The 16,837-nt window shown below is 44.4% G+C and overlaps 2 protein-coding genes across 27 annotated transcripts in view; one reads left to right on the top strand and one right to left on the bottom strand.

Annotated features, from left to right (window-relative positions):
* Window positions 1–10,579, bottom strand: part of SP110 (SP110 nuclear body protein) — a 55,483-nt gene extending 44,904 nt beyond the window's left edge. For 10 of the 11 annotated variants that reach the window (XR_014265095.1, XR_014265096.1, XR_014265097.1 and 7 more), the window contains exons 1-6: window positions 10,352–10,579; window positions 7,885–8,032; window positions 6,105–6,273; window positions 3,684–3,950; window positions 2,166–2,249; window positions 159–236 (exon numbers count right to left, since the gene is read on the bottom strand). Coding sequence is in view for 8 of the 11 variants with exons in the window: in XM_082466429.1 (XP_082322555.1) it covers window positions 159–236; window positions 2,166–2,249; window positions 3,684–3,950; window positions 6,105–6,273; window positions 7,885–8,022 (736 nt within the window). In the remaining 3 variants the exon portion in view is untranslated. The remainder of the gene's footprint in view (window positions 1–158; window positions 237–2,165; window positions 2,250–3,683; window positions 3,951–6,104; window positions 6,274–7,884; window positions 8,033–10,351) is intronic. The other variant, XM_082466422.1, reaches the window with a different exon arrangement.
* Window positions 10,488–16,837, top strand: part of LOC309663071 (nuclear body protein SP140-like) — a 77,699-nt gene continuing 71,349 nt past the window's right edge. For 13 of the 16 annotated variants that reach the window (XM_082466406.1, XM_082466416.1, XM_082466420.1 and 10 more), the window contains exons 1-2: window positions 10,488–10,599; window positions 14,499–14,651. In XM_082466406.1, the coding sequence (XP_082322532.1) occupies window positions 14,620–14,651 (32 nt within the window). In that variant the 5' untranslated portion in view covers window positions 10,488–10,599; window positions 14,499–14,619. The remainder of the gene's footprint in view (window positions 10,600–14,498; window positions 14,652–16,837) is intronic. The other 3 variants (XM_082466415.1, XM_082466409.1, XM_082466412.1) reach the window with 1 other exon arrangement.

Consider the following 16,837-nt stretch of genomic DNA (forward strand, 5'->3'; position numbering starts at 1 on the left):
TTTCCCTATAATTTTCATGAAGGCCTTAGAGGAAGACGCAGTGAATGGGAAACAAACTGTATTGGGCACGATGACTATAATCACGTAGTGGGTGCTTATGATAAGATGCAGCTCCAAATTCACCCTCCTGAGATCTTCAGGAGAAAGGCAGTCCTTACCTTTCTTTCTGGGAGGTGCCCTGGATGCCTCCTGGAGCTCCTTTGGGTCACTTGGTTCAGGAGCATCGTCTCTTATCACTGACAAAAAATATATAATTCACTTTAGAACTCAGCACAGGCTGACGAGAAAGTGCTGAGGGAGATTGGTGGGAGAGCCAGAGGGTGGAGAGCACCTACAGCATAGGTCTGGGGACTCGCCAGGGTTCCCTGGCTCTGCCTTGGTTTGATCAACTTGTGATTACTGCTACCTGTGTGATTATCACAGTGAACCAGGGAACAACCGCCTTGCAGAGAAGGGCTCAGTTTGAGCCCTTTAGAAAGGTTTCCCTTTCTCAGTGGAAGAGAAGTACAAAGGCTCTCAGCAGCTAGTGTGCGTGGTGATCTTGAATTCTGACGGCCACAATGAGGATGAATGCTTTTGCCGTATGAAAAGTACATGCTATTGCTCAGATGTCTGTGATGTGATCTTTCTAAACTGCTGTATCTGTGATTATTTCATCTTGAGAAATAGTGAAGGAGGTTAAGTGCCCTATGTATTTCCACCTATTTGCTGTCGAAGAATGCAGGGGTCAGCTTGTACTTGCCAGCACTTGCTAGCAGCAAGAATATACAAAGTCCCTCTAGCTTTTGCGGCACGAAGAAAGACAGAAGGACTTGAAGCCATGACAGATAAAGACCCATCTCACAAAAGGCAGTCACTTCCTTGTTTACACAAGGCTGTGAGATCTGCCTCAAATTCCATCTTACATAGGAATAGCTAACTGAGGCAGCTAGCAAGCAGTCGTTAGACTTTAAAAATGATTTGTTTCATTTCAAATTATTTAAATATCTTAAAAATCCAAATGATGTAAAAATGACGAGGGTTGAATGTGAAAGTTCCCCCAGTCAGGGTGCGGGCTGGGACAGAGGACCATCCGTGTCTGGAGCATCAATTCAGTGTTTTTGTTCGCTTTGCATTTTGATGCAGCAGTTTGGACCTTTACCTTCTTGAAGTGGCCTCAGAGAGTGGCTGAGTCTAACAGTCCTGCCATGACTCAGCCCCTTGTCCTTTCCCCAGGGTTCCCACCACATTGCCTCCTGGCAGATGAATGCTCTCCCTTTGCAGACCCCTTAGTGGTGTTTGGGGTCCAGGTCATGATGCTGAGCAGGACACTGTGGGGCTCCTGGGCACAAAAGCCTTTCTGTGTCCCCCATTTCTTGATTATAGGAAATAGGCTTCATTCAGCCTCCATGACCTTCCCTGAGTTCCAACCAGCAGGTTCAAACAGATGCCAATTAGGGAAGGGAGGGGATGTGGAGACAAGGGAGGACCGGGTGAAAGAAACAATAGTGCAGCCTTGGGGCAGGGTCCTGGTTCCCCCTCAAGGGACACACATAAGAGTAGCTTTGAGCTGTTTTGCAGATACTGAAACCCCCACCAGGTGGAAGAAGTTAACGGGATGTTGCCCACAAGCACGCAGACCCCAGACCGGTTGAAGCCAGAAGGTTGATGATGCTGACTCCCACTTACGTCACCACCAACCAATCAGAAGAAGGTCCACGAGCTGATCACGCCCCCTTTGAACTATTACTATGAAACTTCTCACTACCCCCTCCGAGTTGGGACACACAGTTTTGAGGGCACTAACCTGCTGTGGCCCCCTTTGCCTGGCAAAGCAATAAAACTATTCTTTTCTGCTTCACCCAAAACTCTGTCTCCGAGATATAATTCAATGTCTGGGTATAGAGGCTGGATTTGGATTCAGCTGGGCAAGTACTAATGGGGCTCCTGTCCCTTGCCCTCAGTGCCATCTCCCGGTCCACCTTTCCCAGACCTGTCCCCCTCGCCCTCCCCAGGGACTCTCTCTCCCTTTCCAAGCTCCTGAGGACGGGCTGAGCAGCAGGTTCTGGGCCAAGATGGTGATGGAGAGCTGAGAGGAGAAGCCCGTGCCTGGATGATCCAAATGGCTTCTCCTCATGGGAGATGCGAAAGCTAAGGTGAGCCTAAGTTGTCCAAATCAAGATTACCTGGCACGGGGCCTGATGGAGCGCAGGACATCTCTTGAGTGTCTTCTTTATCTTTTATTTGGGGGATCAGGTTGTCACTGGACACTGAGCAGAGGGAGAAAAGGAATTTCAGATCCCAGAACCCAAGAGCAGGAACCAGAAGTGGGAGGAACAAGAACGATCTATTCCAGCAGGTAAAAATGATGGGCCAACCAAACACCAAGGCACCTCGAGGGTGGGGGAGAGGGGGACAGGGAACAATTATTTCCTTTCTTTCTTTCTTTTTTTTTCTATTTTTCTTTTTTGGCTGTGTTGTGTGGCTTGCGGAATCTTAGTTCCCCAAAAAGGGATCGAACCTGGGCCCATTGCAGTGAAAGTGCCAAGTCTTAACCACTGGACTGCCAGGGAATTCCCCAATCGTTTCATTTCAATCAGTCACTTACTAATTTAATAACGCAGACACTTTTTTTTTTCCTTTGAAAATCTAGAAGATGGACTCTTCCATTGTTATTGGCTTTGGGGTTATGCTAACCTTATTTGGATGGTATTTTTTAGATGGGTGGAGAAAACATCTGGACCAAACAGGGCCCTTTATTCTCGGTATTGGAGAGCTCAGAACCCATGATACCATTTTTGACAGTGGCCAATAATATTCCACAGTTACATTTAATGTAATCAAAGTCCTTTATCCTGATGGTTGGGGGAGATAAATGACACAATTTTAGAAGCTAATCAGGTCCAGCAACCTTTAAACATTGTATCATCTTTTCTAATAATTTCAATAACCTCCAAACCATATAAAAATGAATATGGTTGAAACTGAAAGGTCCCTGTAATCAGAGGGTGAGCAGTCGGTAAGCACTGAGAGTGGGTGTGTTGCACAAGTTACTTTTCAGTTCAGAACAGTGTGTTTTGAGTGTTGGTTTGACAGGGCTCTTGGACGTGACAGCATCTAAGTGGCTGTGATGGCATCCCTGACAAGAGGTCCTGAGCCGTGTTGGTGCGTCGGCCCCCCTCTCGTTTTTTTCCTTGTCACTCCCAGTTCTTTTTCCTGGGGCTCCTGCCACAGCCCTCTTGGCTGGTAGGTGTGTGTCCTCCCTTCACAGCCACCTTAAGCTGGGCAAGTCGGCCCCAAGCAACACTGCCTGAACAGGGACAGGGTAGCTTGGGTGTCTCTTGTGAATTTTCATCACTTATTTGGGATGTCAAGTTGTCATTGGTCATTGAAGACAAGAAGAAAAATCACAGGTTACAGGGACAGGGTGTCAGGGAGGAGAGTGGAAAAAATGTCAGGGACGGGCAGAGTACCAAGGGCCAAAGGGCAGAGGTTTGGGCTCTTCTAGGGGTGAGAAGCAGGTGTTCTGGGCTCTGGGGCTTACCCAGGCCCCTGGCAGTGCCCACCACCCTTCTTGGAAAGAGTTGTGTATGGTGGTGCGTGCATGGGAAGGAGTAGATCAAAAAGACAGGACCCTGAGGTTCTAGGGCCACAGGCACCCTAGGCTGGGGCTGCACAGGTGTTGGACAGGGTCTGTTTCTCACCTGGAGTGAGCCTTCCTTCCTGGATGATTCTGGGGAGAGCCACGGTGAGGCCAGCAGGGCTGGGCTGCTCGTGCAGGATCTCAGCGCTGGGCTGGGCAGGTGCTCCGGGCTCGCTGACACTGGGTGAGCAGGGTGGGAGGCTCAGTGGGGGGTGTTGGCAGGAGGGCAGCGGCAGCAGTGCCCAGGGGGAGCTCCTTCCTGCTGGGTTGGCTGCGGCTTCGAGAGGAATCATTGTGATTCTGCTCCATCCTCCGTTGGAAATGACAACTGGGATTGGTGAAGGATCACACATTAGTACCTCGGAATTATCTGGAGATGGGGATTGCTTTATACTTGACGTTCAGTAGGACAAGGGCGTGGAGTCTTTCACTCTCTCACAGGTGCGTAGAACTGAATCATCATCACCTTCGTCCATTTGTGGCCCCTTCAGATTTTCTTTCTTTGATTTGAACATTTAGTGCTATAACAACTGCTTCTCACCTCTGATCTCATACCAAAGTGGTTTCACACGTGAAGTTGAGATTGACTTCGTACCCAGGGATTTATTTTCTTTAGTTTTGGCTTCAGAATTTAGACAATTACGTACAATGCTATAATGTTAAATGTCATCCTTGTTTTAAGAAATAAATATCTCACATCTCCCTGGAGCAAATAAGAGACAATACAAATTCCTTCGCACAGTGTATTAGGACCTCTATATTCTGGTTTCTGCTCATTTCTGCGGACTCCGTTTCCATGCTTTCTTGCCTTGCACCCTGTGATCTGGCCACACCAAACTTCTCTCCCATCCCCAATACCCCAGGCCCTGGGCTTTCTGCATGCCGTTCCCCTGCAAGGCCAGGGTCAGGTTTCTTTTATGATTCTACTCTATTTATTTCAGAAGTAAAGTTGTCTCAACCAGTGAACAAAAAAAGGAAAGTAAGGCCAGATTTTGGAGAGGGTCCCAGAACAAAATCACAGAGTTGGATCCAGAAAGATGCTTGAGCTCAGCCAGGCAGGGGGTGTGGGGTGGGTTGGAGGTACCTATCAGTGTGTGGGTCCCTCTGACTCTTAGGTTTACTTAGCCTGGCCTTTGAGCACATATTTCTCCCAGCACTGCCCTGATCCTGCCAAGAGCTCAGGCCCACGTGCAGCTGTGCCTGCCTCGGGGAGGACTCTTCTCTTTTGCTGCTCCTTTAGCTCAAGGAATCATTTCTCCCTTTGAGGAGGAGCCTCTTAATGGGAAAATGTCAAAGACCAGATGAAGAGCTGTCAACAGTGGTGACTCCACTAATAAGAATGTCACAATTCAGTGTGACCTAGCGGTCCTTCCCTTGTTGTTCTCAGATAAATGAACCACGTACTTTGACTAAACTAAGTGATTTTACTGCCTGCTCCTCTTACTCTTGCTACTTTCTTCCCAGCAATGTCATTGCTCTTTTTATACTCCTTTACTTATGCAGCCCTTTCTCTTTCTCAAGGAACTTCATTCTCTACTTCTTTCTCATACCCTCTCTTTCTATCTCTATGTCCACAATTCCCCTTCCTTCCTCTTTAGCTACCTTTCTTCCCTCCTCTAGCTTTACAATCTGCCCTCCAGCTGTCCTCGTTTAAAATAGTGATCATAATCTTGGAACCTGGAATTAGGAGACCCAAGTAGGACTCTTGGCTCTGCACTTAACAGACAAGTAACTTTGGGAAAGTTATTCTGAGTCTTAATTTCCTTATGTGTCGTATGGGGATAATAATGACTTCATAGGATTGTTTTAAAGATGACATAAGATAATCATATAAAGTGCTTGGGATAATGCCTGGCACATAGTAAGTACTCAAAAAACAAACAAACAAGCAAACAAAAAAACCCCCAAACCAAACCAAACCAAAACAAACAACAACAAGGACCTACTGTGTAGCACAGGGAACTATATTCAATATCTTATAATAATCTATAATGGAAAAGAATCTGAAAAAGAATATAAATATATATATATATATAACTGAGTCACTTTGCTGTACACCTGAGACTAACACAACATTGTATATCAACCATACTTCAAAAAAAAAGATACTTATTATTATCCATCCCTATCCATTTCTCTTCCTCTCTAGCTCTCCTTGTCCCTCTGCCAGACTTGGTCTCTGTCATTTTATGCATTCCCTTCCCTAGAGACTGTTCAGTATGCTAAATTGCACAATTTCCCCCCAACTCATAGAACAGGTAAGACAGAAATGTTTGTGTCCTCTAGAAATTCATCTTAAAGAACCAGGGCCAGGGGCTGCTTTTCCTGCCACACTCGTGAGAGAGAATGGTCCATCTCTTCCCAAAGAGAAAGTGGGCAGTTCAAGTGCATATTCCACAAGGCAGAAAACCAGCCCAAACTTTTAGCGTAGCAACTTCTATCATGTTTCTATAGCCCCAAAGTTATTCAAGAAGCCTCATACCCCTTTTGAAGCTCTTGAGGGTCGTCATCAAGTTGGGGTATTCACTCAGGTTTATTCGGCTGAACAACAACTCCAGAAATGACAGACTAAACGTATTCTCCAGTTGAGTGAGGATGTTGTACACGACCCTGGATAAAGGGACCAGATTTCTACAGGCTTCCAGAGATTCCTTAAAAAGCAGAGTAAAGGATTATTATAAATGATTATAAAATGGAATGGAGATTTATTACACACTTGTGGTTTTCTCAGCTCTAAGAAAGTGATTTTGCTCTCTTAAGAAGGAATTTTGTGCAAAATGTCAATAGTCAAGTTCTCTAACATAGAGAAATCACAGTTCCACATGTTTACTTTTGGAATTTCATATATATTTGGATGGTTAGTCACAGGAATTCAGCATTCTTGAAAATAAGGCTCTTGTGAACCTTATTTTAGGTATATTTGAGGGAAGAGAGAAATGTTAAGGAAGGAAAGTGGAGTCAAAGGCTGCTACTGTGTAATTCTCCAAGGCTTTGGGCAGGACTCTTCAGCAATGGACCTAAGAGTTGGTCACAAGTGGCAATTCTGTGGATTGCTTGTTAGCCTCTGCTCTCTCTTTCCTTCTCTCTTGGACTTGAAATGGCCTACATGGGAAATCAGAGAAGTCCTCCTGATGAGAGGTTGGCCAAAAGGAGAAACATGGCAGGAGAGAATCAACTACAAAATACTTATTGAGAAATGACTAGGCTCTGTGAGCTCATCCTAGGGTACCTAGCAACAGATAAGACCAACAAGGTGCTACCCGTTTTGGGGGAGGGGCACTGTTAGGTGGAGAAGATGGGCGTTAAATAATAAACACAAATTTTAAAAATACTCAATTCCTATTGATAGCAGTGTTATGAAGGGAAAGCATGGATTGCTATGGGGAAGAATAACGAGGGGGTCTTAATTAGATGAGTGGGCCAAGGACCCTCTCTGAGGAATGACATCTGAGTTATGATCTGAAAAAGGGTTGGATCCAACCAGGCCAAGACTGGGGGAAGATTGTTCTACCAGTGCTAGCATTTTTCTGGGCTTGGGGCTCAGGAAATGCTTTAAACAACCAAAATTATATGAAAAGAGTGCCATTTTTGTCCACATAGCCATATCTCCCACTGCTTGTCTTGCTTCACATCAGAATGGACTGTGGGTCACAGGCTCTTAAGCATTGGGATGGTACCCTTAGTGGGTTGAATGGTGCCTCCTCATATCCAAAGATATGTCTGCTTGAAACCTGTGAAAATGACCTTATTTGGAAAAAGGGTCTTTGCAGATGTAATTAAGTTAAGGATCTTGAGATGAGACCATCCTGGATTACGGTGGGCCCTAAATCACAGTGATGAGTGTCCTTGTAAGAGAAGAGAAAGGGAGAAGACACAGAGAGGAGAAGGCAGTGTAGAGATAGAAACAGCGAGTTAAGTGATGTTTCTGTGAACCAGGTTTACCACGGATTGCTGGCACCACCAGAAGACAGGAGAAAGTCAGGGAATGGACTGTCCCTCAGAGTCTCGAGAAGGAATCAACCCAGCCAACACCTTGAGTTTGGACTTCTAGGCTCCAGAACAGTGAGAGAACACATTTCCTTGTTTTAAGCCATCTGGTGTGAGGTCACCTACCCTGGACACCTTCTTTCCCTGGTAATGACCATTTTTGTCTGGAACTTCCAAATTCTAGAAGCCCTGGGGTGTTGTGGTTTGAGACCTCAATGATCCGGCATTCTTGGTGGGGGCTGGGTTGCCATGGCAAAGCGGTCAATGTGACTTACCTGGTACAGGCTCTCGGTGATGAAGAAGTTGTCTCGGAGGCCTTCGAAGAAGGGAAATGGCTTGTTTATGGCATAAGCAATCTCCAGCTTCTGATGTATAAAGTGCTGTAGAAGAGCCTCTTTCAAGGCCCTGGTCATGGTGAATCTCCTACGGAAGAGGCACAAGAAAAAAAGACAAGCAAAGACTTTGAGGAGTTAGGGGAGCTGCTCTCCGTGTTGTACAGGCATCTCGAGACAGGCATTCTGGTCCCAAAGGCATCCCTTAGCAATCTGAAAAGCCACATCTGCCAAAAAGACTCATGGGTATAGGAAGCAGTGACAATGCCCAGCAACAGCAGAAGCTGAAAGTGACCAACAATGTGACACTGAAATCCCAAAGGGGCTGCTGGTACTAAATAGAGCTACTATTTACCGTGTGCTTCCTGCATGCCAGACTGTGTACTAAGAGTTTCACATGCAGTAACTTATCTGATCTTCACAAAACCCTTTCAGTTTGGATTGCACCTATTTATATTGTCAAGGACGCTGAGACATAGAGAGGTTTAATAACTGGCCCTAAGTTGCAAAACTTGGAAGTGGTAGAGAGGGACGAATTCCAATTTTCTGGTTCCAGGTGTGTAGTCTTAAGTACTATGGTCTGTGGCTACATTGAACTGAGTTAACCAAGATTGCCAGGACTCAGTTTAAGTATACACTAGCAATGCTCACACAAAAGGGAACGCTCAAAGGCGAGTAGGAAGATGGAAATCTGATAATATTTAGAAACTTTATTAAACCACCTACAATCTCTGACACACAAACAGGCCTGACATAAATAAGAACATGAAGGATGTGAAAGGCATGATTAGCAAAGGTGACTTGACTGATTTATTTTATGTATCAATTTCACATCTCAGAACAGACATGTCTTTTCCCATGCCCATGCGACATTACAATATTTGACCATTTGTAGGCCATGAGAAAATATCGATAAGTTATAATAGGAAGAAAATGTACCTATGATATTCTTGACAAATTGTCAAGAAAAGGGAGTCACTAACAAAAAATTCGATCATCTAGAGATTTTTTTAAAAACAAAACAAACATGGATCCCATTTTTCCAACTTCACTTTGTGTCGAAGAAAAAGTTGAACTGTTAATTAATGACTATTTCTAGGGATTTAATCCCAGTGGCAGATTGAGTACCCCTGTCTCTTTCTCCTCATTCCCAAATACTGAAGGTTAACAGAAAAAAATATACATTGTAAAAAACAATCATCCACAACAGTACTAGAAAACAAGAGAAGATGCCATAGGGGGGTCTATAGTTGTGATGAAATCCTAGAAGATAGAGAACAGATGGGAAAGGAATCCACCGTTCACCATCTGCATAGGGGAAGAATATTGCAAAGATCAGCACAGAGCCAGAAAACACCGGAATGATCACATGCTAAGAAGAGGAAGGGGCCCTGGATGACTAATTATACTACAGCATTCAGAATAGAACATCCTCCATAACCCTCATTCTTCATCTGTTATGATTGCCAAGGATGAACATGAAGCACAGAGAGGTCAGGTAACTAGCCTGAGGTATTTGGTGGCCAGGCAGAGCTCATCTGACCAAAGTCCCATTTCTCACCAGTGCATTTTACCATGTCTTATATATGAGCATTCAGGTTTGTATTATGTAAAAGGGTCTGAAAAATGAATAGGCAAAGTCAAACATTCAGTACGAAAAACAAAGCAAAAGACATAAACAGGCAATTGAGTCAAATGCACAATGAATATGTAAAAAGCATGGTAACTCACTAGTAGTCGGAACGGTGCAAACAAAAATAATTTAATAACGTTTGCCTATCAAATTGGTCAAGAGAAAAATAATAGCAATAATCACAGACAGTCCTGGTGAAGATGTAAATAGGTCCAAACTTTCTGGAGGTTAACTTAGTAATCAGTACCAAAAACTCTAAAATATGTATTCCCTTGAGTCCTAAATTCCGCTTCTGGGAATTTATTTCAAGAAAATTATCATGAATGTGCTTAAAGAAAAGATATTAAAAAGTTAATACACTCTAGAGGAAATTAAATGTACTCTCCTTATTTTCTCTTTTCCACTGGCTTCCCAACTACCTCTAGTCACTTGTACAATGAACAATGAATGAGTTGCCCCTTTGGGGCAGAGTGCAGGATCACTCTGCATGGACAAGGAAGGTACAGAGCAAATCTCAAGTTCCATCCACAATACCAGGCTAGAATTCAGGGAAAAAAGAACTGAACTGTGTGTTTGCTCCCCCTCTTCATCCGTCTTCTTTTTAACAGTCTCCTATTAAATCCCATATCCCCTCTCTACCTCTTTGGAAAACATTATTTAACAAAGAAAGAGCCTCACAGTTTAAACTGTTGAGTTTCACCCTGCAGCTGCTGCCAGGACATTAACTGTAAAAGCCAATCACCAAAAGTGAATAAAGCAGCCGAGAAGAAAACCCACCTGGATGCTGAGATCGCTATCTGTTCCTGCCCCCTTCCGGGTCCAGGGGCTGCCTGGGGATGGCTCCTGGGAGACTGCGAGAAGGGCAGGGAGATACCAGTGGGCGAAACAGGAAGTCTGTGCTTTGCCACACACGGTGAGGGCCAGGCTTCTGAGGAAAGGAAAGTGAAAGTAACTGGGCAGACCGCGCAGAGCCAAAGGCAAGGCCGCACGCGGTGCCTGCAGCCTCCCTCCACCTCCGGAAGCTCGTGAGTTTCCCAGGGCATTTGGGGGTCGGGGGCGGGGGTTGCTGCCTATCGGGCCCATCCTGGGGAGGTGGATACAAAGGGGAGGAGGCATAGGGTCCAGCCCCAGGGTCCCCGGGAACTGGGAATCCACCATCTATTTGCCTCCTTACCCACTTTTATTTCCCCAGGACTCGTCCTCCTTCTGTACTTTTTGGGGTGATGAAAATGAACCTAAACTGAATTGTGGTGATGGTGATTGTTACACAACTGAATAAATTTACTAGAAATCATCAAACTTAAAAAAACAAACTAAAAAACAAAGGGGAGGTGCGGTGACTCGGAAATGCCTGTAATTTGTCAGGATAAAATTATTACCAAAGAAAATTGAAATCAAAGGAAACCTGAATATAAGCTGAAATCATGCAGTGGCAGGCAGCAGAACTCCAGGCAGGAAAGTGTGTCAGAGCCAGGCTGGCAGCTGGGAGCTGGAAGTGTGTGGAAATTGGATCTAGGGCAGAGCCAGGGCCAGGAGAAGACTCTAGGGCAGCCACTGCAGAGAAGCAGGAAATGCCCCCTCTATACATCCGATTAAAGATTTCTTATGTGCGTTGGCATGTAGGGTCTGTGAGAAACCCTTTAATGTAGAAATCTGTTTAACTTTATTTAAATCAATGATTCTCAAATGTATTCGATCCATGGGTTCCCCCACCAGGACACCTATAAGGTGTCCTATCCCTCAGAAAAAAAGACGGGAAACACAGTTCTAGGGTCCAAGAATCCTTGAAACTAAGGCTAACCTACATGGGCAAGAGCTCAATTTTATTGAAGTATAAAATGCATTCAACTTAAGTGTGCATGTTGATGAGTTTTAACAAATGTATTGGGTTGTCTAAAGTGTTCAGGTTTTTTCAAAACATCTTAAGGAAAAACCCAAACGAAGTTTTCGGCTAACCCGATAATTACAACCACAATTAAGATATAGACCATTTCCATCACCCCAGAAGGTTCCCTTGTGCCCTTTGCAGATAGCCTCCTCCCCAGCCCAGCATCAGGCAATCACTGATCTATGACGTCTATGATATCTGTGACTATCACTTTTCTATGACTACAGATTTGTTTTGCCTGTATTAAAGTTTTACATAAATGAAAACACACGGCACGCACTTTTTGAGGCATGGCTTTTTTTGCTCATCATAATGTCTGATCACCAGGATGTCACCAACATAACCGATCCGTGTGATGTTCTTTGAGAGGTCCAGGTGATCCAGACACAAGACAAAACTGTAAATGAATAATCTTATCTGCCAAGCGAGGATGAAAACGGTTTCTGATCCTCCTTTTTAATCAGAATGGAAAAGGACACATTTGTCAAATCGATGGCCACATACCATGACCTGGGCTGCGGACCTTTCTGCCTGGACTGCCTATTTTCTGATTTCAGTCCTCCAGCCTTCTTATAAATTCTTTGAGCTACCCAATATACTTCTAAGAAATTGATTTTCTGTCTGAGTTAGTCCGAGTCAGTTTTGGTTACTTGTACCTCCAAATCCCAACTGATTAAAAAGTTGGTAACAGAGAGTGAATTGTGGGCAACGGATCTTCACAGAAATGTGATCCATCTGGGATGGGTTATCTGACCTGGTAGTGAGCAGCCCACTAGTGTTCAAAGATGGGAGTTTGGTAGACTATGACGAGTTAATAGCAAATTAACTAATAGCACTGGATTGTGGTCAGGACCCTGCAATTCACACCTATATTCCAAGTGTCAGATCTCAGCGCACTTAACTAAGTGGAAAGAAATTCTTCAGGTGGAAAGAAAGCACTGACTTGCCTTCAGAGATTATCACCTACTTGACCTAAATCTGGGTGGGAGAACAGAGCAAGGAGGCAGGTCAGAATCTTCTCATCCCTCAGGTCATATGGAAGAAAAAGGAGACAACTCTCCCCCTCCATTAGGAGCCAGGGACCAACTGATGGTCATCAGTGGGCTTGGTCCAGGCATCCCTGATCTTATCCCAGAGAGAATGATTCTCTAGTGAACACAGAGAAAAAAAGACAGTGGAAAACAGAAGCTAAAGTTCCTATTGTTATCTGGGCTAATGCAGGATATTGCCAAGTAAGATTTTCTTGTAAATTTGACAGGAATACTCTGTAAGTCCTAGTCTTACCACCATCAGGTGAGGAACACCAAAGGCCTTGTGCTTATAAGCAAAGAAGCTGGCATATTTATGTCAGCTGGTCTAGTCTGTGTCAGGCCTTGTCGGGGACACTGTGCCCAACGGAGGCCAAAAGCCGGGAACAGTGGTGTCCAACGGAGACATAGCTTACTAGCCTCTTTGCCCACCAACGTGAGGGAGAGAGAGAGGCAGGCAGTCCCACGTGTGTGTAGCAGCTGGTAGGCACACGAACCCTGCCCACTGGCCTCATCATGTCCTGGAATTTGGAATCTGTCCCAGCCAGATTTGTGTTCACTTTTTTGGGGGAAAGAGAACAGACAAGGGCAGAGGGGTAGAAATCTTTTGTCCCCTACACTTGGCAAACATATTTATGCAAATTTTCTAGCACATCTATAATGAGCCAGAAGAAGGCAGATTCAGTGGAACATACTTTGGAAACTTACTACTTTGAGGCTTCCCAGTTCTCACCTGCTTTAGCCCACGGCCCTGACCAAGACCTTGGATTCTACAGATACCTTGACTCCCGTTCATCTCTGTCTTTGACCCATTGTCCTGCCTGGGTTTCTAGTCCTCTGGTTTTGTTTATTAATTTTATTTGTGCTTTGCTCCCATTTCTTTATCTTTCAACTTTATGCCGATGCAGTGTGTTTTTCTAAATTGCTCCAAATCCTTTACAAAATGAGGGCTGGGTATAAGTGAAAAAATTATGTACAAACATAAATGTAACACACTTGTTACCTAGCATCATCACATTATTTTTTTTTTAATTAATTAATTAATTAATTAATTTATGGCTGTGTTGGGTCTTCGTTTCTGTGCGAGGGCTCTCTCTAGTTGCGGAGAGCGGGGGCCGCTCTTCATCGCGGTGCACGGGCCTCTCACTATCGTGGCCTCTCTTGTTGCGGAGCACAGGCTCCAGACGCGCAGGCTCAGTAGTTGTGGCTCACGGGCCCAGTTGCTCCGCGGCATGTGGGATCTTCCCAGACCAGGGCTCGAACCCGTGTCCCCTGCATTGGCAGGCAGATTCTCAACCACTGCACCACCAGGGAAGCCCACATTATTCTTTAAGGTGTAGGTAGTCTCAGTTCCAAACCTTTCCTCCTCTAATGAGAAGGCTGTCACTTTCTTTGAGATTTCAGTGGCTATTTGGAGCTTAGTTTTTTCCCAAGCACTCCTGGCTACATTTGTAAAGTGCCCACATATTCAAGAAAACTTAGACTTGCACATCAGGCTTCTCTGCCCAAACTTAGCACTTCCTTCTGGTTGTAGGAATTGGGAGGGTTCTTTCTGGCCTCTGGTTGCTTTCCAGAAATTTGAAGACTATTTTCCCCAGCATTTCGGCTCTCTCCAGTCCTGTGTCTGAACACTGGGTCTAACTCATCCAGTGCAGGCTCAGTCCTGTGCTTGGCCCGCCCATGGGCCTAAGAGAAGATCTGAAATGTCTGGCTTTTTCTTTTTTCGTCTCACAGCCACCTTGGCGAGACGCAGGAGCAAATGTGGCATTTTCTTCCTCCCCCTCGCCACTATGCCATGTCACCTCAAAACAAATTTGATCTGTTTGAGTTCAAGAGACTTTGCTGCCCTCTTTCCTTTGCGGGAACGAGTAGTCCCCTCTCTTCCCTGGATGCCAGGAAATGGCCCCGCTCCTCCTCCCCGGGGCTGAGAGTGGGTGGAGGGAAGACCAGTGTGGTGGTGCAGCCACGTCAAACGGTTCAGCTATTTCACTTTCCTTTTACCCTTTAGGTGCCGCACCCGAGGGATCCATCAATGGGCAAACTTCCTTGTCAGAGCTCCTGGAAAGGACAGAGGCAGTGAAAATCTAATCAAGAGTGATCTTAGGCCAGCCGTATGGCCTAAGGAGAAGATGGCAAGTGCAGGTACCCCCCTCAGCTGCAGGTTAGTTCTGGCCCCCTGTGTCCAGCATCTCTCCTAAGGCTGGCATCTACACTCATTATTTCTGTCTTCCCAGCCTCGGTCTATAGGTATAAACAGAATGGATGACAAATCAATAAACAGTGAGGAAGTAAGATTTCAAAAATTGCAGTGGATTAGCCGTTGCAGTGGAAACTTAAGGACACCCTGACTCACATCACCTTCTTCTTTTCTTGTAACTGCCATGCAGCTGGGTGGGCACTGGTGGAATTCCCTGGTCCCTCTGGGGCTTGCTACAAGGCTGGATGATTCATTGTGCCCTCTGAGCCCTCTCATTTCCCCCATAACCTCCTTGATCCCTACCTCCGAAGACAGCTCTGTCGGTAAGAGTCTTTTCAGACAAATTTACATCCAAATCTAACTCCCAACTGTTGTAAAACCTTTTTCTAGTTTCTGGGTAGTGGGGGACCAGTTTTGTCAGAGCCCATCTGTGTGTCCCTGAGTCTGAGAGTCAACTCCGTACCTCTGAACACTCGATAGGAGGAACTGAAAGTAGATGGGGCTCAACATGCATGAATGCAAACAGGCAGGGAGGGGGCCGTTGCTTTTTCTATTCTGGGATGTATTACACATCTGGTTAGAGAAGGAGGGAAATTTGTCTTTTAAAAAGAGAAGATATTATTGTCCGTCATCGATCCATTATTGTTGGTAAAAATTAAAGCAATATTAAAGTGTGTGAAAACTCCTCTAAGCTGGGGCTATCTCTGGCGCTGGCTGGGCCCCAAGAAGGCAGCGGCATTGCCACTGGCAGCGGTGCAGTCTGGCAGGTCCTTAGCGCCCAGCACCCTTTCTCTTGGAGGGTGACAGTACATCCCGCCTCTGCTACCCACCTGCTCCTGAGAGGTGCGAAGACGAGCCAGCGGAGCTCGAAGTCCAGCCAACCTTTGGCCTCCAGGCAGGAAAAGAAGGGCAGCGAGAGGTGAGGGTGGGGTAATGCTGACCTCATAGAATGGCTTAGGAGGTGTTGCTTCTGCTTATATTTTCTGGAAGAGATTATAGTTGAAATGGTTTGGTAGAATTCACTAGTGATACCATCTGGGCCTGGTACTTTCTTTTTTGGAGAGCTATTAATATTTGATTCAATTCCTTTAATAGATATAGGCCTATTCAGATGATCTATCTCTCTGTGTGAGTTTTGGCAGTTTGTTTCTTTTAAGGAATTTGTCCATTTTATCTTTTATCAAATTTGTAAGGATAGAGTAGTCCATAGTATTATTTCTTTATTATTTTTTAATGTTCGTGGGATTAATAGCGATGACCACTCTTTTGTTTTGATATTGGCAATTTCTGTCTTCTCCTTTTTTCTTTGTTAGCCTGGCTAGAAGTTTATCAATTTTATTGATTAAAAAAAATCAGCTTTTGGTTTCATTGATTTTTTTCCTAATGTTTTCCCGTTTTCAATTTTATTGATTATTACTCTGATTTTTATTATTTCCTGTCTTCTGCTTGAATGAGGCTTAAACTTCTCCTTCTTCTCTAGTTTCTTCAGAGGGAAGCTTAAATTATTGATTTAGATCTTTCTTCTGATATATACATTTGAATGCTACACATTTCTCTCTAAGCACTTTTGTGCTGCATTCCATAAATTTTGTTAAGCTGTGTTTTCATTTTAATTTAGTCCAAGTTATTTTTAGATTTCTCTTGAGACTTCTTCTTTGATCCTAGAAGTATGCTGTTTAGTTTCTAAGTATTTTGGAATTTTCTAGCTCTATTTCTGTTATTTCTACTTTAATTCCATTGTGGTCTGAGAACATAATTTTCCTGATTTCTTTTCTTTTTAATTTGTTAAGATGAGTTTTACAGCTGAGAATGTGGTATATTTAGGTAAATATTCCACATGAACTTGAGTGGTGTGTATATTTTGTCATTGTTGAATAGAATAGTCTATAAGTGTCAGTTAAATCAGATTAATTGATGGTGCTGTTCAGGTCACTGTATTCTTACTGACTTTCTGCCTACTTATTCTACCAATTACTAAAAAAAGGGTATTGAATTCTCTAAATCCAAGAGTGGATTTGTCTGTTTCTTCTTGTAGTTCTATCAATTTTTGTCTCACGTACTTTGATACTATTTTGTTAGTTGCCTACACATTGAGGATTGCTGAGTCTTCTTGGAGAAATTGACCCTTTATTTTTATATAATGCCCCTCT

This window comes from Balaenoptera physalus, assembly GCF_965194825.1.
Source record: "Balaenoptera physalus genome assembly, chromosome: 6".
Classification (NCBI taxonomy): domain Eukaryota; kingdom Metazoa; phylum Chordata; class Mammalia; order Artiodactyla; family Balaenopteridae; genus Balaenoptera; species Balaenoptera physalus.